Source organism: Amphiura filiformis, chromosome 3 (assembly GCF_039555335.1).
Source record: "Amphiura filiformis chromosome 3, Afil_fr2py, whole genome shotgun sequence".
In the NCBI taxonomy this organism is placed as follows: Eukaryota; Metazoa; Echinodermata; class Ophiuroidea; order Amphilepidida; family Amphiuridae; genus Amphiura; species Amphiura filiformis.
The window spans coordinates 39,736,046-39,760,463 of NC_092630.1; the positions used below are offsets into that span (position 1 = coordinate 39,736,046).

The following is a 24,418-nucleotide window of genomic DNA, read 5'->3' on the forward strand; positions in this document are numbered from 1 at the left end:
TGCGCTTGAATTTACCTTTTCATTGCAATTGGCCATGCGCGACCAACATATTTTTGCCAGCAGCGGCATGCATCAAACCGTGACAGAAACCCTTTCAAGAACTTTGGATTTTGTAATTATAAATTACAATTGGATTTTGACTATTAAATTGAAAGTTAATTTCACACTGTCAGTGAACCGATCAGTGTAATCAATATTTTTCTTTATTACTGTTTGTCTTTCTGATTTGGCAGATTCAAGAAATTGATTAACAAATTTGGAAATGATGAGTTGATTGAACTTCACACACCCTTGTATCGTCCATAATTGACAGCTTTATGAACTCCTATACAAATTACAGTACTGTCAAGTTCATCAGAATAACTTCCACATTCCCAAATAGATCTGGTAAATGTCATGTACCCTTCAGATTGATATGCTCTCCAGACCTGACAATAGAAGTGAGAAAGTGGTCTGGTTTTGCAACAAGGATCAGTAATTTGTCAACACTGGCATATGAGAACAGATGTTAGCCAGGTATGTGGGTTTCTTTCAGCGGAGAGTTCATCATAGATCAGAAAAGATAACCATACACACGCAATCAGCTATTCCAGTTGAAATCCATACGCCCCCTATGGAAGACACAACTCTAATCTCCCACACAAGGGCTGTACATTTCAAATGAAGTCACCCATTCAGTACCCCATTTGAAATCCACACTCCCTTTGTTGGAGATTAAGGTTATGTCTTTCATGGGGGGTGTATGGATTTCAACTGGAATAGCCCGATGCAGGACAATCTCATCACGCTCCTGATGCGCATTGCACTTGTTTCATGCCCGGTGTTAACCAACTTTCCTGTGGCTGCTAAAGAGCTTCATCTGGATGCCACTACACCTTTTTGCGCATTGATACCAGGCTGTACATGGCCATGTTGGCTCTATATGTGCAAGGTAATTCATTGTGTCAGGTCATGCGACTCAATAGGTCATTGAAGCCAGGACATGGTCCCAGCATGACCATTCCAAACGCAGCAGACGTCGCTGCGAGATTTCACAGTTACTCAGCCAACAAGCAGCAGGCATCGCTCACTCAGGCCTATTTCTAGGCTCAGGCACATTTTTCAAACATTCACGAACAGAGCATTCTTCGTAATGCTAGCTATCGCGCAAGCATTTTCCAGAAAATGAGGTCTGTCTGTCACAGCTTACAGCGCTTCACAATTAGAAATTGGTTGGTTGACACCAAATCAAATAACAAACTTTGTTTTCAAATTGGTCATTGCATCTGAACAGGATAAACAGAACAACAGCATTCCTAAAATCGTAAATACAGCATCATGGTTTAGCATGCCCTATACAAGGTATTGTTCTAACAATGCAAAATGCTTTAGTTCTGAGAGGTGAAATGGTCCACTACATTTTTCCAGAGTATTATTATGTTTATTTGCATTTAAAAGAAGGTTAAAATGAAAGAAAGAAAAGAGTTTTTGAAACACATGCATAATACAGCAAGGAAACATGTAGGAAAACAGTATTATCTTATGAATTTTGTTTCTTGAATCATAGCGACCTTCCTCTTTAGGTGCGAGTAATGGACTCATGATTTTTTGGGACATCGCAATTGTTGATACAGCCCAATTGGCCCAAGTTAGTGTATTATCGTGTACAGTGTGCACTTCTATTATAATATAAGCTAAGTGATGAGCCAATTGCTATTTTCACAGCTGGCTTACTTGGCTTGGGATGGTCGCAACGGGCTGGTCAGATAGAGTTACAAGTACTATGCTGACTACGCCATGCATTTATTTACGACTCAAGGTATAGTCGCGTTGTGTATTTCACTTTCTGTATCAAGCAGCAGTGCTGTGTTGATTTATGTTATTGTTCATAATTATTTTTAATTATCAGCATTTAACTTTTAAGATTTATGTCCACAATTTGAATTCCACAAAGTTTAGTACCGTATACAAAATTTGTATTGAATTCAAACGTTGCATTACATAACATCGGCTGCATGCTCTAATAATGTCAAAGCATTTCATTGATTGACATTTTAACACCAGGTCGGCAAGATCCACCCATGCAGTAAGATCATGTTTGTTATTTGTTTGTTGATATTTAGGGCTGGGCTGTTATACATATGTACAGGGTTTGTTATTGACAGGTTACGTTGTTGAAGACATCGTGGGCACTAGCAAATTCGAACTCCTCACACTTCAGTACCGTCAAATGTAATTTAACGAATTCATTATACTCTCCACCTTTGATTTTTTTTTTTTTTTGCTTTCTAGCATAGCTCTGACTTGAGAAACCCATGCTATGTGTTCAGATAAAAAACCAAGCATGATCAAGCCTTAAGGGGTGAAAGCTAGGCATGCAGATCATGGATTCTCGTATTTTGTTAGGTCAGCTGAGAGAGAAAAAAAAGCGTTGCATTTTGGAGCTGCACCTTGAGGTGCTCGTGTTGTACCAATACAGTGTTAATTTGCTCGCTTGGCATTCACTCAATTATTATTCTTGCACGCAAATAATAAATTGAATTCGGCTCTGTATTTTTAAAAATGTATAGAGGTCAAGGGCATGGAGCTTAACACAAAAGGGTTCAATTTGTTGGCTGCATGATGAACTACATGACGATTCAAAGAAAGAAAAAATTCTAGATCGTGCATATATACACAAAATTTAGCTTAGAATTGGGCATAATATTTTTTAATTGAAATTATTTGCAACTTTGTTCTCTGGTATTGCTTTTTTACAAGGCAAATTTTAGAATGAATTTGGGGTAGAAGCAATTTTACTTTTGCATCACATTTGACCCAACTATTGAACTAGAGTATATAGGCCATACAGTCATGTTGTAAAAGTTTTTTTTAGGTGTGACGTGGCCACTAGCCAGGTGAATAGAAATTGAAATGGAAGGAATATCACAGCACATACAGGAATATGCAATGGAATGCAACTCATTGCGATCCCTTTTATTGCGAGCACTGTGCAATTATGGAGTGTGTTGTGTGGTTACGTTTTGGTGTCGTTAAGTATTGTCAATAACCCATGTTCAATAAAGATTTATGGTATGCCGTGGCCCAAGTTCAAACTAAAGAACCTATAGTATAGATCAATTCACATGGTATATTGAGTTTGTATTTGTTAGTATGGAAGGGATTTGCTTATCATTTGCCCATGAAGTGGAAGGATTTTCTGCCTGAGCAGCTTTGATTGGCTGACATTTCTACCACCGAACACCAACCGTGTCCTGCGGTCCGGGTGATGCTACCACCAGCCAGCGCAACGCCTGGGAGTTGCCCTAGTTAGCATGTCCTTTTGAATTCAAAGGACCGTAGTGCAAGTTAATTGGCACGTTGTGGATGTACTCGTGCTATCTATCTATTGTTATGTGTGTGTCAAGTTGTCACTAGGTATTCCTGGTATTGTTGTGAGCAGTGAACATAGAGTCAGGAAGCACTGCACACAACCAACTGACTTCAGTCCATATGCAGACACTCTCTGAACTGACTCCAGTCAGAAGCTTGCAATTTTAGGGTACAAACTGGTTTCCTTCAATTGTCATGCAGGTGATAATTTGGACTGACAAGAATATTAAATGAGAATATGAAGTTGCAAACTGTGAGGTCAATATGATTTGGTTGCCTAGGTAACTTAACAATGCCAGTTTGAGGCTGAGTGCTGGTTTGCAAGTGTGTTTGTATTCTGAGTCGAGTCGGAATGTGCCTTATTATATTATGTTTTGCAACAAGTAATAATATTTATTATAGTTAATGAATTATGATTAGAGGAAGTGGTTAATAGTTTGAGTAATGCAACATCAAAAGCGGCAAATAGTGACGTTGACCCCCAGTTTGTTTAGCGCAACGCAACGGTGGTAATGTGAGGGAAGGGTTTACAACTAACTAGGAGGAAATCCGCCGCTTCCTTGAATCAACTTTGGCAATTAACACTGATGTAATTATAATGATAATTGAAGGGGACATACTAAACATGGAAACAAGAATTAATATCTGCTCAATGTTATATAATTTTGTTCAACCCTTTGATCTCGTAAGGTAAAGGTCATATCTTTTATAGATACTGTCGGTATAGCAAAATGGTCTCTGGACTTAGCATTTATGGTGTATGTGGACAGTGGAATAACTTGAGCATACGGTGGGTAAGCGTATTGATCAGGAAAAGACCCATTTTTTCAGATTTTTAAAAGATAATTTCCGATGTATTTCTTTTACACAGAGAAACAAAATTCCTTCCTAATTCAAAAATTTCTGCCCTAATCCCAAAATTCACTGGCTTAGGAATGCGTTTCCTGGATGGCACCTTTTTCCAGGTCTGAGTACATGTACACAGATCCCGGTACATTCAAACAATAAGTGACCAACTTTGTATACTTATTAATGGTCACCATTTTCACTGGAACACTTTGGAGATTGTCACTGAGGAGTGCATGTCTGTGCATACAAAGAGTAATACTTGACTCAATATTCACATACATTTCTTTGACTAGATTTGCTTGCACTAGTGTTGCCAGAAGAACTATGGTGAAACCTTGGTAGTCTAAAAATAATCATGGAATTAGAAGAGGGAGGCTTTTAGTTGTAAACCCTGAAAACTATCCATTTTTAATGGAGGATTTGTTGAATGTCTTTTTTCAATGTAACAAATGCTCATCTAATGTTTTATCACCAGTGATTAGTGCAACTTAAAACATAAAACTTAAAACATAATAATTGAAAAATACATTGTAAAAATGGGGACATAAAAGAGCTAATTTACTTGCATATTGTTAGAGTAGATTTGAAATACTTTTCATGATCATGATAAATTAAAGCTGCAGACATATATCATGGTGAATGTATGCAGCTCTTTTAAATGTGCCATTCATGACTAACACCATGATAGACTGGCCCAGTTTGGCAACTGGGCAAGCAAACACGAGGGCATACAGAAACCTCAGAATGTGCTTGAAAAGTGGCAGTGAATAGAGCATTAAGGAGCAGTTTGCACCTCCCTATTGTTGGCTCTGCCCCCTTGTGTTAACAGAACAAAGCTGTGTTTGCACCTAAAAAGGGGGTCAATAAGCAGGAGTGTTGTTTGCGCTTTGTGCTAGGAATATTGGGCAAGCAATGGGTAGAAATAAAACTGTTGAATATTTAATGTGTTATTCAGAAATGAGCTGAGTTTGAATGATTATTCAGTTGATGACCTGGTTAATGAATATTGTATCATACAGTATTGTTGCAGTGTGTTCATGATATAATAATGTGAATTCAACAGAATTGCAAATGGTGGTGATTTACTCATGGCTTCGCAGTTTGTCCCAAAGTTGTAGCAGTGATGTCAGCCTGTCAGGTTTATCAATTGTAACATATGTCACTGTCAACTTCGTTAAAATCAAATTTGAACAGGCGTAAAGTTTATAATTCATATATGAAAAATATAATCAGTCTCAATCCAAACAGGAAAAGAAACTCCCAATACTAGGCCTTCCATATAAATGTATTCTGCGAAGTAAATTGGGAGGACAGCAAGTAAAGCAATGGCTGCTGTGCCAGGTAACACAGTGCTCACACTTGTTAAATTTCAAGTTATGATAATGCAATGCATAGGAACTGTCCCTCTTGGTACATATACGATTTGTATACATACACCTGACTCAGCCGGGGCAGGCAAGGATTCACTCACATGAGTCATGACTACCACCGCTGTGTACCATGGTTGTACCACAAAGATGGATGGATGGACCGTGATACACAGGGGACAAATAAGTGTGATAGAAACTACATCTTTACATTTCCTGAATCAGGACAATTTGAGCGATATTTGCATTAATTAAGACAACAAATTAAATTGGGTAAAATTTGAACAAGGTTTTGCTAATGTATTACTGTAATGAACAGCAAGGTGGCAAGGAGGCGACAGGGACTATGCCTTTTTCTGGAATTGAGTCAATTTGTGCTGTATAAAAGAGGTGATTTAAAGTTTTTAGTCCGGTTGTTAGCCTTTTCATTGAAAAATGTACTGCCATAGGTTTCATTTGGCTTTTTTAAATTGAATATTGCAGATAATGTACGCTATTTAAAAGCACAAAGTCAGGTTTTATCCAGGTGTCATTCCATATTTAGATCGCATTCTAATAAAGAATTATGAAATAATCTGTTTTACTAACAATCCTGATGAACTTATTTGCTGAAACCATTAGAAATGTACCTGACCAAGTATAACACCCAACAACAACATGGCTGAAATTTGGAACACATAATCTATGAATCACAAATCACAATGTCTTGAATATAGGTTAAAGTGCCAAAAAGCAGATGTCTGTAATGTACTAGAACTTCCGGCCTAATTGATCAAATTTTGATTCATCTCATGTTTTTATTCTGGCATGTTTATTGTGTGTAAGGAAATCATTTGTTCAACCATGCTATCTGCCATGTAGTTAGGTAGGTAGGTTGGCAACTTTGAACAAGTTCATAAACACCAGCTATGTATGTTTTTGTTATTGGAAATAAATCATCCTATATTGAACTGGGGCATGTAGAGGAGGGGAAGCAACCAAGACAGTCAGCCTTATTGCTGTATGCATACACTATGTTGGTAATGGTAGTGAACTTGAGCAGGTAGAACCATCTGTGGTAGAACAGATGTGTTCTCCATCACAACTTTGGCATTGTCAACCACTATCCCCAGAAGATTTTGTTGAATAATTGGAGAACAAGTTAGGAGCAGCCTGTCTGACCTCTGTGCTTGTAATTCACATGTAAAGACAACTTCAACTGGCTGCATGCAAGATGGAGTCTTTGTGGATCAAAGAGAATTGGAAATGTGGAAATCAAGTTTACAAATTAAAATTTAGAAGAATTAGAACAAATAAGTTGCTTGTGTCAAAAGTGCCGAAAAATTGGATCTGCCAAATCATTTTCTAGCTGTTTGTGTGTGTCGTTGTGATAATAATATTTCTAACATATCAGGGGTACCTTTGTCATAATATTGAAGTAGTTTTGTTTGGTTGTGATGAATCTACTTGAAACGCTCAAAACATTCTAGTAATGCAATGATACAGTTCATTCAACGATGCAGCTCTAATTTAATATCCAGTGAGTTGCAGTACCCTAATCAGCCTATATCCAGAATAACCATCGCTACTAGGATCATTAATGTTAAAAAACAGCAAGACTATGACTAGGTGATATTGAACATCGAGTTATTTTAATTTTGGATTCACTGTCATGCAGAAAAAAGTACACATTTTCCATTTTCAACAAGCATGTCCAGAGTAGAAATTAAGCAATGGCTAGTTCTGATTGAAATCTCTGTGGTGAATATTGACATTGACAGAAGAAGATGGTTATCAACTCCACAAATACAGAGAAAACACAAAAGTGGCTTTTTAAACCATTTACACATGTCAGAATGTATTTCTGAATTGGAAAGAAAATAGCCCTAAATGATTTACAGTGGATGGCTGATGCGCGGAGATTTGACTCATTTGGACCATTTGCTTTTAAAAAAGAGGAAAACCTAATATATTTGTAATTGATGGTAAGAGGAGAGACCACTCAATTGGAAATGGACAGAGAAAAGAAAATACTACGACGACTTGGTAAAGTAGTTAATGCATCCGTCTCTTACACAGCACTATCAGTGTTGGCTATAGTACATGTAAATGAAATCATAGACCCTGGAAAGTGATAAGATGATTTCAGCTACAACTTGCAAAGGAAGATGGATAGTGAAAGCAGATAATATAGGAGGAAACTTACATTTCTCAAGTTCAGAATAGAAAGATGATCAGGGTATTTAGTATCTAAATGCTTACAGTTAACAAAATTGGTGCGGATGTACTGGATTGTATTAGTTTGTGTGTAAACAGTTGCGATTTCATGACAAACAGATTGTTACTTGCATTGGAATCTGAAATATGAAAGCCCACAAGAAATGCTCCGTCATGTTACACAGTTTTGAGTGACACTTACCAAATATAGGATTTCTCAATTCCTATTTATTTCTTCACATTTTAAACAGATGAATTTCATGCATTATTCACATTTAAACTAAAGTCAAAACCCATTGACTTTAAACTCCAGGAATTAATCTACATGCCAAAATTATGTGAAAAACTAAAAATGATGGCATAGTCTTGTTTTGGTGACTTCTTAATAAAAAAAACACTATTGATGTTACTTTACAGTGTTACATAGTTTTGCCTGATGCTTTAATACAGGTTCTAAGGACCTATATGACTTCTCATTACTATTTCATTTCTTCACATTTTAAACAGATTATGAATTTCATACATTATTCACATTTTAACGTAAGTCAATACCTATTGACTAAATTACAGGAATTAACGTAGGTGCTAAAATTGAGTGAAAATGACAGCATAGTTTTGTTTTGGTGACTTTTTAGTAAAAAACACTCTTCACTGATACTACTTTACAGTGTCTCCTCACATGATGTCGTCATAAGATAAGTCACTGGGGAACTTAGAGTAAACCAATGTCCTCTCATCTAGCTTTTTAGAGGAACCTAAGGAATAGCCAGTCCTCATTCTAAGTGGCCACATGTAAATTTAACAACATGATTCTTATACTAGTATAAGCAAAGTGCTTGGGCTTTTTACAGGGGAAAAAATAAGAGAGCGGGTGAGTGTACGTACATGTTGCGTTTCCCCTGATTGACATACTGTATTGCAAGAAAGTAGTTTTTACTAATGGGCTTCAATGGCTCTTCTACAGCTTTGGCTTTCATAAGGGTTTATAGTGAATGCTGCAAGATCAACATTGGATTTTTTCTGCATGTTATGTTTTGCCCCTTTATATTTCTCTGTTCCCCCTCCCTCCCTTCCTTGTCTTTCTCCTCTTCTCTCTTGCCACCCTCTCAACCTCTTCTCTCTCTAGCTCAGGGCTCTCTCTTTGCATGCAGTCCCCTTTCTCTGTCATGTCTTTCGCTAAATAAAATTTTGTGCATTCAATTTTCATCTTTTTAATACGATTGATTGGCTTTCAGATAATACATTAAATTGATCGAGAACATTGAAAATTACATCAGAGAGTAACACAGACACCAGCACTACTTAATATATCAACACATACTACTAGGAAATTAATAGAGAATCAACACATTACAATGATAATTGACATGGCAATTGACACATATCTTCTGAAGTTACTGTGGTCGTGGATTCATGTAAGATGCTATGTAGAATTGCATTGCATCAAGCCCGATTCGCTTGTCGTTGGTGTGTCATCATCGCGTGTGGAGGTGCGATCTTAGGCAATTATTGATTAGATGAGCTTGAATTGGCTGAATGTGAACTAGTTCATGCGGAATCTTGGATTTTAAAGGTGCACTCATGGTTTTCAGTGTAGTTGAGGGAGCCTGCGGAAGAGCAGAAGAAAACCGTTCTACATTCAGGCACATATGACACTAGGATCCACAACATGCTCATCTATCACGGCACAGTTCTTTAACCCCAATACATTTGCACATTCATTGAATGACCTTTGAAAATCTGAGTATAAAAACTTGTACGCTGCAACATGAGGTCAAATTTTGCACTGATTGTTTAATTGAACTATGCTATGGGATGAGGCTAGTATTGCGGTCCATAGTGTGATAGATTCAGATTGCTTTTCATGTTGGGTATCATTTAAGTTGGACCCTTTGTCAAATCAGAATAAATATTTTCATGCAAATTAAGTGCTCAAGGAAATATAGATAGCAAAGTTGTGTTTTGTACAGTTTGAACAACTGAATAGGAAAGATCAAATGAATTTCTTGGATTGCAAAAATGGAACATTTTCTTTCAGTGCTCGAGGAGATTGAAATGTCTGTGAGCATTGTGTTTCTGTTTCTTAAGGACCATGTTGGGAAATAGAGAATAGCAAAGAGAGCGCAAATGAATTGAAATTGTAGAAAGTGGCTGGGAACTTAAATGAGGAGAAGTGGATCAATTTGCATAGGTTTTCTTTTCAATATCAGGGCTGCATGTACAGACTCACACCTGCACATGTGGGTCAGATCATGTTTCGTATTGTTGCAGTTGTCAACATCATAATGCAGTGAGCTCGGTCTTGTTCAACATATTACTCTTTCTCGCTTGCAGATTTGGACATATATGATGGAAAGCAAGTTGTTTTTTTGTCACATTTATTTAAATGTTTTATTTTTGTGCAAAATTTGTGATGCTGACAAATTGATAGAAATACGATAGTATAAAAGCTTACACATTGTATCTCTTGCATAAATTTGTGTGTGGGAGTGTGTGGAAGGGGAGAGGTCTTGAAAAAAGGACTTCAGAAGTCCCAGCAAGCTCCCACCACACACCCCCACACACCCCACCCTAACACCCCACCCTAACACCCCACACACATACACTCTTGGAACACTCAATCACATAAAACATACTTGAACCACCAACCAGGTAAAGTTGCCAGTGAAGTAGAGCAGGTTTTCATCATATTCAACCCGCCCGGTCAGCTCGCCATAATCATGCTAATGCGGTTGTGCCTTGTGAAAACAAATTCAGTGGAGACTTGGGTGTTCGATATCACAATTGGTATTCAAGATATTTGCACCAGGATTTTAGTACCACCTGGTATTTTTTTGGATCAAAAAATAATCAGGTTTTTCATGCTTTTGGTGCGAAAACAATAACTTGTCGTCGCATACCATATTAAAGCATGTCTGCGTACGGTAATTTCATGGCCCTAAAATGTAGAACTTGTGACCAGCATTCATTTACATAGACTTAAAAGAACTTGTATTATGTGTGGGAGTTGTGTTGAGGTTTATATTGGGTTATTTGGTTGTTGATGGTGACAACTTTGTGTGAAGCCTGTAATTTGTACTTTGTTTGTGTACATGAAAAGAAACATGTTTGTAACAAATACCACAATGCTTTGCACCAACTTGGTTGGCACACAGTTTGGTCATAGGGTTGCTGCAGGGTAACAAAGTCATTACTTATCAAAACAGAATGGATTGTGGGAATGATTTTCCAGGGATGTGTAACCATACTCTTGTTTTTCCTACAACAATATTGTGTTACGTACATTACAGTTATGTTGAAATCATTTTTAAAACTTCCGCTTTGGCATAGCAGATTTTTTCACATCACAAACAATATATTTTAAATTATGGATTATCAATTGAAATACCAATTATTGTAAGTGACGCTCTGAACCAGGTTTGGACGGGGAAGTCTTATTTTAATTCTGGGCATCTTTCATTCAGTAGGGCAGATTTTAATTTGAGAGGACATAGATAAGGAATATATGAAGCACTTAGGTTAGGAAAACAACAGGTGAAGGTAAAACATCAATATCATCAATATGGACAGGAGGAATTATACAAGCAAGATGGGAGAGAAACGAGATATGGCGGAGATAGCAAGTTGGAAAAACAGAGATATGACAAGCTAGTGTTGATTTTATAAACTACTGTTACATCGCTGACTCTCGAGAACGTCAGTCATAGCATATGAATTTAAGGGAATGGGGGAAGAAATATGGTGGATGGTTGAGTGTTGAGGCCGATGATGTATTTGCAATGAGAATTGAGCTGTGTGTATTTGGCAAAATGGGAGGAATTTTACGAGGTTGAGATTGATAACTTATTCAGGGCTACCAAGTCAGCACAGTTTTATCACTTTTACATTAGAAATCGCATTGAGGTGGAAAAGTTTTTATAATATTTACAGACATAATCAATAATTTTGGACATTCATGAAAATGTATCTGGAGCAGCAGCAGCTTATTGTTCGCCATTAGTTTCGATCAAGATGCTTGAAGCGTAGGCAGGCTACATGTTGCATAGAAACTTGCAGTTGAACTAGACAGTTGTTGTTAGCTAGTAAGCAAGCTAGGTCAGGTATTGAGTATTTTTGCCTGGGGGTATGGCTACCAAATGCTTGTGTGCTGCTATACTGGATGGAGTAGAAGGAAAGAATTCACTTTTGTCTTGACCTCAAGTCTGTCCTCATCTGGCAGCCAACAATAATAACATATGACTTGGCTGGCTGGCTTGCTTGGTTGTTGTCTTCTTTTCATGAAAAATAAACATTTGTGAAAATGTCAAGGAAAACGAGGGGAAAAAATTCAACTAGAAAAGTCAAAACTGTTGGAAGTTGACTACAAATTACCAACATATATTTCAATTTTAATTAATTAAATTGTGAAGTTTTGCCAACAAGATTACTCGGGTAAATGTTGTCATTTAAAATGACACAGCTTATGCCAACAAGTGCCAAAACATGCCAGATTTGAGAAATAAATGAGATGTTTCAACATTGTTGATTCATAAGTTGTCTTCTATGTGAGTGAAATTGCCAGTGACCTTACCCCTCCTAAGATTTGTACTTGATGCCATCTGTCCCCACCTAGCCTCATGAGCAAGTACTTTACACCTCCGCGTGCATTTATACTGCCAAACTAAAATTTTGCATAATCCACTCGCTTTTTCTTTCACTTTCTCTAACCCGAGTCCTCTCCACCACTATGTAAGTATATCAGTTCATGGTGATGGTCGTGAAAAGCAGAGCAATTGCATGCTACCTTTTAGCGAGGAGCAATCTTCTTGATTGAGGTGGGGTTGCACAAACATGAGAGCGGATCCATTTACTTTGCCCGGCCCTATCTGCACACCCATCTCTGTAAGGCTGCATGTGCATTAAGAAAGCTTTCGGTGATGTCAAATGCGAAGCATGATAGCCGTGTTGACGGAATGGATTGAGTAAGATGTTATGCAGACCGGCAAAGATATCAGTGTGTCATTGCGGTACTGATCTAAGAAAGAAGGAAAGAGAGAAAATCTTTCAAAGTACCATGCACTTCTTCAACATGTAACAGATCACATTGGTGATTACCACAAATGAACCGACTGCCTAATTTGCATAGGGATTACACACAAAAAAAGATCAATATACACTAAGATGCCTTTTGACAAGGACAAGGGGGGTCAGAGACTTTGTGTCACAGTAAAAATAATAGGAATTGGCAGTGTTTAGCCCCTGTGTTTAGAGCAGAACATGGAAGCAACAGGAAGGTGTTTTCATACCAACAACAAATCACATTATTGTGTTATTGTTATTGTTACAATGTAGGAGGTGATTTGGTTTGCGCACAAAATATAAAGGGAGACAAGACTGTTACATTTGATATGGGAGTATTTTTTTGTGTAGAAAATAAACTGGAATAAAAAGGTGTGAGAAAGTGCACAGGTGCATTACGTTTTTGGCTTTGACTCGGTGAGCTCTGATGATCTGATTAGACATAGCATAGTAATAATGCATACTGCCCCTGGGAAGGCAGGCAGCTTACAATTTCATGATGTTATCAGGGAAGGTCATGGTTAGCATTGTTAAAGGAGCTCTCCACGACTTAAGAATTAGATGCAATTGATTCAACATTAAACCCAGAATGGCTAGAAGACCAGATTACATGTAATCTTACAAGACATGCCAATGTGGTCATGCACAAGTTAATTTGTGATAAATCCTTTGATTATAATATGTTATAGCAGCGACACAGGTGTACCAACTGGGGAAGGGGAGGGGGACAACTTTCCCCCTCTCAAAGTTTTTTTTCCTGTCAGGTGCGTCTAAAGTCTGAAAAAACATGTTATGTTTGAATTTGTTACGAATTATGAATTCTTATTCCATGCATGTAGTCACATCCTGGTAAACAAGATGAAATTTTTGGCATCCACCCTCAGATAAAATGTAATTGGAACGCTTTTATTGGAACAACAACCTCCGATAAGGTTAGGAATGTGACAGAAGAGAAACACAGACTGATCATGTTTTGCAGCTATAAGTCGGGTATCATGATCAAGTGACGTGCCAGAGAACATTAGTCACTAAACAAAACACCCCAGTTTCTCACACCTTCAACAAAAATGGTAATACATATTATTAATTTAATTTGGTTAAAGTTTCACTCCCATGCAAAGGCTGGCACTGGCAGGAGAATGTCAGAACAACACCAACATTACCGGTGTGCATATTTTTCAGCGAATGTAATTTACACCTTGCCCTGCGTGTCTGTCTGTCGGTTTGGTACTGTCAGGTGAGGATGTGTGTCGTACGTAGTCTGCTAAACTTGTCTCACACGCAACCTCCTGCAACAATAATGCAGTGAAAAGTAATAGATCAATCAATACACGCCCATGTTTTAAACTGTCTCCATGTAGACTTTGAAAGCTTACCAAATTTCACAGAATTATTAAATGAAGGTGACCAAAAATTAACATGAAATCTTTTAATTTTTTAAAGCAAGTTGCAAAGCATCATCATGTGTACCCAAAACATTGAAACAAATAGCATTTGCTTCTTATTTACTGTTTTATACTCATGAGTTATAATATTCATAATAACCGTCACATTTATGTACCGCTTATTATGCCCATATTATTGGTAGCTCGGCCTGAGTGGGCAAGCAGTCCTTATTATACTCAAATAATATTCATGAAAAGTGAAAACTATGATTGGGCCATTTGAGATTCTGAATAGCCACTTTTCATTGCATGGTGTGACTGAACAAAGCATTGTAAGCAAAAGGGTGCAAAAGGCGAAATAAAAAAACACAATAGACCAATGCCTTGAGGTCACACAATTAATCAGGACTTGAATAGTACTCCCAACACACCAATGACCCTAGAATTTGGGCTGGCTATTCAGGGAACGTACTCAGATATGGCGAGAAAGCGACGAGTCTGGAAGCATGTGCCACTTTAGATTCCACTGTCCTCTTTCAGATCAATTCAAATTGGTCAATTGTTCAAATCATTGGCTGGTCTGTGTTTAAATTGGCCAATTGTCCAATTATGTTCCACATAAAAGTTTTACCACCCAGTGTAGGACATTTCAATCAACCACTACAGCAATGGTGACATGGAATTGGATTGAATTGATTGGAAAATGCAGTTCAAAAGGGTGTAAATCAACATATTTTAAAACAATAGTGGCTTGCTTCTCGATTTAATAGACTAAAGAATTTCACATTTTGAAAAAATTTTTAAGTACAAAGACAAGTAACGCAATAGGATTCTCCTTAAAGCAATCTATATAAACCAATAATTTAAGAGATTTTTAAGCTCTTTTAAAATATACATAAGAAAGCCTTAACAGCTAGGCCATCTTGGCACAAATGCCGTAATCTTGATTATGACATAATTTTTGGAAGAAAAAAAAAGGAGTTATTAATATACTTGCAAGCTTGAGGCTTGTTGGCATAATGTCATACGGTCATAATTAATTAAGTTGATTGTAGAAATAAGCCAAGGTCAGGAGCAAATAAGCTAATTAGCCAATTCTGATCAAATTATCATTTCAACAGTGGTTGTTACCAGGAAATGCTCAATTTGCTTAATTGGAAGATCGTTTATATCTTAATTTCTGATCGAAAAAGCAATTATTAATATAAGAAGTATGACATTTGTTAACAATTTTGAAATGAATCCAGGTTTCGTGGAAAAGACCACTATTTTAAATGTCTTAATTGTTTTTTGACTATTTTGGGGTGTGTAAAATGGTGTATTAGGGTGATGCATGAATATAAAATAAGAAATACACTTACTTTATTTTGCACAAGGTCTTTACTTTTCCTGCCAAAATCAGGTGTTTTGGATTAAAAAGAGTAGAGAATATAAAAGATCAACCATGCCTTTTGTAAACTGCCGACTCCCATTGTGGGAGGTGAGCTATTTGATTTCATACATTTGTTGTTCTTTTTACTTCTTCCTTTGGGTTTTCGTAATTTTCTAAAGGCCCTGAAAATAAGCTTATTATCATTTTTTTTATTTGAAAATATAATCCAAAAAGTATACTATTCCAGAGTAAGTTCTGGTGTGAAGTGACAAGGAAATCAACACCTCAAAGTTTATGTTATTATTTGAAATTATTACCTATTCAGGGAGATTGATTTTGTTGCCGAATTTTGTACTTAAAGCAATGGATATCTACATGTAGGTCACGAATGTACAATTTAATAGTCCTCATACATGATAAGAGTTATTTGAATTTGTTCTTACAATGTACGTAGGTCTGGGCAATAACCAATTGATCTGTCAATCAATATATTGGTAATTCTGGAAATAAGCAATTAATCATTCTTATCAATAGGATAGGATCACAAGCAGGTAACCCAGATGAATGATATAATTACATGATTTAGATCCCACAGAATATTCAGAAGTATAAACCATAGCAGATTTTATTGTTTTATATATATTTGATTGACAGCAGACTTCATTATCTTCAGTGTTTTAACTTATTTATTTATACAATTGAATTTATGAATCAAATTAAAATTTCAAATGTGCTGAAATCTGCTTTATATGTCATGTGTGAAATTGTCAACACTTTGTTTGAATTCTACCTTGGATGCATGCTCCAATACAATGATTGTTTTGTGATGGACAATTTTTGAACAACCAAACATGTTGTCGAAAGTTGTGAATATATACAATGAATGTACAATGGAATGATTTTCAATGCAAGTCCACGTAAGAATGTATCACATTGCAGAGACAATGAGAGAAAAAACAAAAAGCAGGTTTCTTTCGTGATATTGAAAAAATTAACCACCTGAAAATTTGTTGCTTTGCATTGCAGTTTTTATTTGTTCAGGTGCGGTATGTAGAGAACATACAGGTAACTAGATGTTTACCATGCTTAGTCTTAGATCAAAGCAAGGCCGTGATCGTATAAATGGCACTTGTAAAAGCATGATAAAAACCAAAAGTATTATAGCAGAGACATTCTAGAATTTGATTCAGACTCATTCATGTGAATTCTTTCATTGTTAGGTCACGAATTGCAGATTTAATGTCCTATTTTTTTAAATTTCTTTATGAAAAAAGTGTGAAAATTCTGAAATGCTTGAGTCAATTGCCTGGATGATCGTTCAATAATAATGAAAAGTGATTATTAAAAAAAGTGTTAAACATGAGGTTATGTGAATTTTTAGAGGACTGTGAAATGTCACATGACTATGTAAAGTATATTTTGTAGGTTGATCAGAATGGAAGTTGGCGTCTGAGAAGTTGTGATCACAGTTTAAAATTAGAAGTTTGATAACAGGTTATGGCATGAAGGCAGGCAGTTGTTGGAGTAGGCCTAGTTTACAATACAGGTCATGATGTAATGCTATGACAAAAAGACATGTTCACAAAAATCATGGCAGGGCAGGTGTACTTCATGTTATTTTAGTGGTAGCAGTTCATGATAATTTGAGAGTTGTTCTAGGTTTGTGTTGGAAGCATTTAAACCTTGAACTATTGTGAACCTTTACACAATCAAGTTCTTGCCATTGTTTTCCCTGAAGAAACATTCAGAAATTCTCTTCCTGTACAATAGATTACTTATCCTTTAAAGCAAAATAAACATTTTCCACCAGTTTATATCTTGTAGGCCTAATTGTAGTTGCAGGTCTAACCTAATTAGTAAATGAGTCCCTAGATTTATTAAATGCGATGTCAGATCTATATTGTTAGCTTGGAAAAGAGAGAACCCCTTTCTCCGGTCCCAAGAACATGAAATATGCTTCCAAGCATCTGCAGTTGTGTTTTAGTAGTGTTCTGTACAGCTCAAATACCTACATAATGTCACATTGTCCCATGTAGACCTGTATATAGACCTACATTGTTCAGTACCTGTTTTATGTGGCGCACCGTGTTAACCTGACTGTGTTGACTGGAAGAAAATATATTGCAGCATTTAGCCATAGTAATAGACTGCAGGTGTTTTCTCCCCCTCTTACTAGAGAAAGGCTGTCTGGGGTCGCAGGGTCAACCTCACCGACAGTTTATGCCTAGTTTACTTGTTTCTCTCTGACTGTGAGGTCAGAGGTCATGTTGTTAGGCATGTGCTAGGATGTGTTTGCTAGTGTGATTGAAAAGAACAAAATTGGAAGAATTAAAAAAAAAGTTGGGCCTGCCTGCATTCATGGAAGAATTTAATGTGAAATAAATGAATGAGTTGTGAAATATCAAGATTATTCAGGACTTCCAGCATGGAAGAGATATGTCAGATTAGATATGTTTAATTGCAGTTGCAGTCTCTAGTTACACACCTTTGCTCAATTCATTCTGATGTGTAGTAGTCAACCCAGATGCGATGGATTAGGTAGAGCAAATTTGTACCAATTGGTAGTTAGTACTGTGTCAATTTCAATACCCACATAGAATTGTCGGTTTTCTAACTATATGTTTGCGCTAAATTTCCTGATTACTCAGCTTCAAAACACAGACTTGGCGAGCAAGCTAGGGTGGGAAGAAACTCCCAACCCCTGATATATATTAAAGTTAGATTAGTGATTCATTGATACGCGATACGCGGTGCGGTGAAGATGATCCCTGAATGGATTGTGAAGATGTTCCCTAATCTATCAGTCCATTACCAGATGTCCTAACAACAATATAGGTCCACGTCCCTGGGGTCTTGTCCTGTACTGTAAGGGAAGAGCTTGTATGTCATCACCTCTGTAAAAGCCTTCTCTTGTTCCAAACATGCTCCACGGCCTATTACCAATTGAATCACCTGACTTTACCTTGTTTACTCCCAGTCTAATTTCTTATCCCTTCCTACTTTTGTTGTTTCTTGTATACAGGATACTAGCCAACAACAAGCTGTCCGGAGAGGTCAATGTGACAAGTTTCAGCGGATTGAGGGCGCTTCGTGAACTGTGAGTAATGCATCAGATCTATAGAACACAAATTCATTGCCAGTTGCATTGTATGCTGTTAGAAAATGAGAGAAAACGTACACTCCTATTCCTGCATTAATATTCCAGAAGATATATTTCAGATCCTGGGTTTCAGATCAATGTTTTGAAATAAACATGTGTTGAATGTTTATCCCCCTTCCCGTAGTCACACACTTATACATACCACACAGCACTCAATAGGCATGCATACACACCCCACACACCCCCACATGGTGGTTATTGAATGTTTCATGAAGCATATGTATGTGAGGCGATCTAGAGCATAGATCTAGAATATTGACAGCGAAATTTAGGCCAATATAAATAAAGAGTACCATCGGTAGACAATATCGACACAAAACTTGAGCCCAAATTTCTAGGACATGTCAATAATTATTAAAGGGAACTCACTGAAGTAGGAAGACAGTGTTTGTAAAGATGACTTGCCATCATAGCTTATCATCATTGTCCTGGGAAATAATCGGAGAGATCTGTTTGAAACACCTGTTTCATCTTTTCCCCCATAGTTGACTGGGGTAGCCAAATGTGACTATTTTCCCCCCTGCCATATCGCATTATTCCAAACGGAATGCAGTTGCACACAGGGATTATAACATTGCCTGAGAAGACAGTCAGTAGTGTCTAAACTTGAAAATGATGGTAGACATATAAGGTGGGCACTGGATCGTGAGTATTCGAACGTACCAGGTTGCAACCGATATTGGCGTCTCTGCAATTTGTGTACAAAATCCCATTAAATGTTCTGGATTTGAGGCAATTTTACTTTATCTATCTAGTTTCATAGTTTCGGGTCATTTTACCTTTTAGCATTCTTTCTGATCCTTTGCCATAAAAAAAGGGATGTGAGTGTAATTTTGTTTGTCTTGTCATTTGTTTATTCATTATTATGTAAATGTTCTTTTTGCGAATTGAAATTGTGTTCCAGTGGTATTTATTATGTAGGGTACTTTGTGTCAATCTTCTATATTTCACTTTCTATCAGAAACATCTTTATCAAGTCATAGACCCTGTTCACATTAGGAAATTTTCTTCTTTTGACGAACCTCGAACGAAGATTAAAAATCGTTTTTTCCTAATGTGTTCGCACTTTTCTTCCTTCGACAAAGATTAAAATTGCTTCGTTTAATGAAGCTAAAAAGGTTGTTTCAACGAAGGAATACTTCGTTCGACAAAGCTAATTTTGTAATGTGTATGCTCGCTTCGTTCAACGAAGGAAAGTGATCATGTGACAAGTGACCTTCGCCGGTTTTAATAATAGCCAGGCGTTAATAGCTTCATTCGAGCTTCGTTAATTTTCATGAAATGTGTACAGTGCAATGTCTTCATTCGGTCTTCGTTCAGCATAATGTGTACGCACACTTAATTAGTTAATCAAGATTAACTTATCTTCGTTGAATGAAGACATTTTCTAATGTGAACAGGGTCGTCACAGATGAATAAATGGAAACATCAGAAGCCATCTACAAATCTATAAATACTAAGTAGTACTAGGCTTTATGATAAATAGCATGGGACTCCCAATTGCATTCTCTCATAAAATTCCTTGGCATTAATTTACACATTCTGGAGGGCTTGTTTGATAGTTAACTAGCTCGCTATGCCAGTCATCTCCTTATAGTGGGAGTTTATATAGTCAGGTAGGCAGGCTATCACCATCGATACCGTCGATCATACGTTCATGCATCCATCTCCCAAGTATTTGTGCCCGGTGGTGCTGTCCTCAATGAGCTCCTTATATCATTGCCCAACATAAATAAATTATGATTTTGATACCCTGTAGGCTGCCCAATGCCAATCTGTGTGCTGTTGTGCAGTGTGTAAAAATATGCAAAACAAAATAGTAATCTAGTAATAGGGGTGATTTTATGAGACCTGCATTTTTATCTGTCTGAAATCTAAGTATTTTGTGGACAGTTGTAACTTGAACTTGTCATAATATTCCGTAAATCCGAAAGATAATGTCTGGGTCAGTAGTTGTTATAGGTAAGCCATCTCGTGCATTATGTGAGTGATTTGTTTTCATTTTACAACTTCTGTGAAATTAATTTGAGTGAAAAAACTGCTTTTTCAGACACTGGTGATGATCCTGGTTCTCATTTAAGAAAGATTTCTTAAGGCATTGTATTATTAAGACACCTTTGTTGTTTTTTGTTTTCACCTAGTTACTAGGGCTAGAGATGATTTTCAGGCAAGCAGCCATCTTGGATTTTGAGGTCATGATATTGAGGTTGTTGACCCAATCTAGTACAAGCAGTTAGTAGTAGTTAGTTAGTAAGAAATAAGATAATGATGTCAGGGTGTTTTCGGAAGAAGCTTTATGGAGGTGATATGGTGGAATGACACTGCCAGACATAGGATGTTAAAGAACAGGAAAAACACCACACGTAGCCGCTAATGAGGGAGGCATGACTATGATATCAACCAGCTATGTAGAACTAGAACAATTCAATGAAGATCCGTTTGTCTTTTCCAGGGGCTACTTCAAACTCCTAATTTAAACATAGGATTCAGGTTTAGAGCTTGTAGCCATGGTACCTTGCAATAAATATAGTTAGCTAGTTGGCTCTGACCTGGCAACTGAACCCTTTCATTTGTACAACTGGCAACCCAAAATACATTAATTTTGGAATGTAGGGTCAGAGGTCAAAAACATACCTTTTAGATAGATGAAATTAAGGGCAAGATAGTTGATTTGGTCAAGTTATTTTATTTTGTGGATTATAAGATCGTCAAATAATATCATTTTTGGAAATGTAAACATAATGTGTTCCATTGTGCTTGATAGTCGCTTTATTATATTTTTGTTTGTTTTATGTTCCTTTACAGGAATCTAGCCAGGAACAAGTTGACAACAATTCCATCTCTTGGCCCATACACTGGGAACTTGACCAAACTAGTCCTGTAAGTATCAACACTATGGACCACAATGGCCTCAACCCAACGGCATAGTTCAATAACCTCAATTAAACAATCATAGTGTAAAATTTGACCTCAAGTTACAGAGTATGAGTTTTTGTACCCAAATTGTCGAAGGTCTTTAAATGAATGTACAAATGTATTAGGGTTAAAGAACTGTGCCTTGATAAATGAGCATGTTGTGGATCCTAGTGCAAGTAGTATGTTTTTTGTTTTTCTCCAAACCCTACATTGAGCTGGTTTGTGAGCAGTCAAAAAAATCACAATCCTTATTCATTATTGAAAAAGTGTAATAATATCATGCTACCAAAATCAAAAGTTGTGAAGAAGTGTCATGAAGCACTAACAAACAACATGGAGGAGTTTTGACTGCATTTGGTTTCACCTGTAGGCAGGTATGCTTATAACGGGTTTATGCTAAGATTAGGTAACTGTCAACCATCACTTCATGTGCGTCACCACATCATCCACCCTGGAAAATTGCAGCGTGTGTAGCGTATCCCACTAAAAATAAACCTGGCTGGGAGAAAAACAAAATTTACTAAGAAAGTTTGTCTCTATCAGTGATAGCGAGCCGTTTGTTGGAACAGGGAGTGCGTCTTGTTGATCTTCATGCATGCTTCTCAGATACACTTGTTATTTTTAGAATTGTTGCAATTTGTTTTTGTTTTATTTGTGTATCTGACCAACTAGATGCATTTTCCGTCTGGTTGGTAAAGATTTAGTCCCTAATTAAGTTGGATGTGAATGTGCGAGGACTTGACGATAATATCAAGTCAGGCATGCGAATCACGTTGATGGCTTGTTTAAAGCATCGCGGAATATCTCGCAAACGCCCACTCTACATGTTGCTATTTAATCTGTTTGTTCATAATATTTTTGTTAGGCATGTTTTACAAACCATCACATCCTGGTGTTTGATTATATAGAGTCTTTCTTGTTTCAGAAAAGGAAATTTCATAAAACGCTACATATTTTTTTTCTGCTTGTTGCAAATCAGGTTATTCGTTCAAGCCTATATTGAGTTTCTGTTTGAGTATGCTTGGCGAATATGTGATGGTTATAAGCGCAGAATTGATCTATTCTTGGTGTCATCCCTGAGGGCTCTTTGCATATAAATGATGGATCAGCTACAAGGATGAAGTGGGTGATGAAACCTCTTGTGATAAAAAGTGGACCCCCTGGGCAAGCTTACTAATAACGATTACATGAATAACTCCTCATTACTGTTGATGATGATGATGATGGGGATGATGACGATGATGAGGTCAGGTCAGGATGCAGATATTGGAAAGATTTTTGGTGCTGTAATTGATATGATTTGTATGCAATTTGTATGTACACGCATGTTCATGATCACCCCTACATGTGCTTGCATTCAAATGTTTGCACAATTTTGCAGATGCACAAGTTAGTCAGTTTGGACATTTTATGTGTATGTGGGAGATATACTAATTTGTTTAAAGTTGTCATTGCAGAGAGGCAAGTTGACATTTAAATTTAAAAAAATTTATATGGGCATCTCAACTTTAACATAAATCAGGTCTCAAAGATCTATTACTTCAACTGGTTGTATATTTTGTTGTACTTTACACTTTTGTCACAAAATTCCATATTTCAAAGGGTTTTGACAAAACGATTCAAAATGTTATTCAAACTGATGTTTTTTCCTGTGATGGAAATCTGAAGAAAAAAATCCATTTATTGGTGCTTCTGAATGAATTGACATTGAAGTAATTAAACTTTTGTCAATTTTTGTATTTTTCAATGTGCTCAACGGTGGATGAAATGAAATTCAGGCGTTGGATGTCGATCAGTTTGTCACGCACGATTAGGCTTTCACTACCCATTCAGAGAGAAAGGAAGCAAACTCTATAGAATTAGCACATCAAATAAACGAGTCCTCTATTGATGGTTCAGCTGAAAACTTGCAATAAGCATTAGTTAGAAATTATTATGCATACAAAATCAACTTGGTGTAATGTCACAGATTGAAATGTGTTTTCCCAGTACACATTTAGGGGCAATGTTTCAGGTGCAACGACAGACGAGAATAAATAAATATTACCATGATTATGCTATTGTTCAATTTCAACAGTTTCACGCTTAGCAAAGAATCAAAATTGATTGAATTATTGGAATAGGTTTTGATTGACTGAAATTAAAATAGGTTGCTTTAGACTGCATGCTTGATAGTTGCACAAAATAACAGGTTTTGGCTGAATTTCATGTCATCCCTTCCTTTAGGTATGTGGCTGGTGACATTGCAAGTAATTTTGAGAAGAAAAAAATATGAAGGGTGTGTATGGATTACCATGGTATTCCAATCCATCCCAACACAATGTCATAATAATAGATCAGGAATTTTTATGTGTTAACCGATACGATTGATTTGTTTATGAATTTTGCAAGTTGAAGATAAAGGCCTGAACTAAGCTGCGTGATGTGGGCGCATCCTAACGGATGATCGTAATGATCATTGATTACAAAATGTGCTCGATTTTGGTAGGGTATTTATTATTTTTGATGGCCAATTGACTATGAATCAGTCATCCAGGCGGCTAAATGTTACCACTTTCAGAGATGGAGGATGTTTTTGGTTGCGATGTGTTGTTGTAACGCAGATTTACAGAGTGTTGTCAGTTGACAACCATTGCCCTGTCATGCTTTGTGCAATTTATGGCCAATACTTGTCATCGTAGTTCTATTTTATGACTATCCGATGTTTTTATCGTTAGCACGTATCTGAACGTAAATTTTGATTATGGTATTTGCAAGGGACAAC

At 36.8% G+C, this 24,418-nt stretch overlaps 1 protein-coding gene across 1 annotated transcript in view; it reads left to right on the forward strand.

Annotated features, from left to right (window-relative positions):
* The window catches only part of LOC140148501 (leucine-rich repeats and immunoglobulin-like domains protein 1), an 81,152-nt gene that overhangs the window by 23,025 nt on the left and 33,709 nt on the right, over window positions 1-24,418 (forward strand). Inside the window, 2 exon segments of the mRNA XM_072170482.1 lie at window positions 18,601-18,675; window positions 21,544-21,618. Coding sequence (XP_072026583.1) covers window positions 18,601-18,675; window positions 21,544-21,618 — 150 coding nt within the window.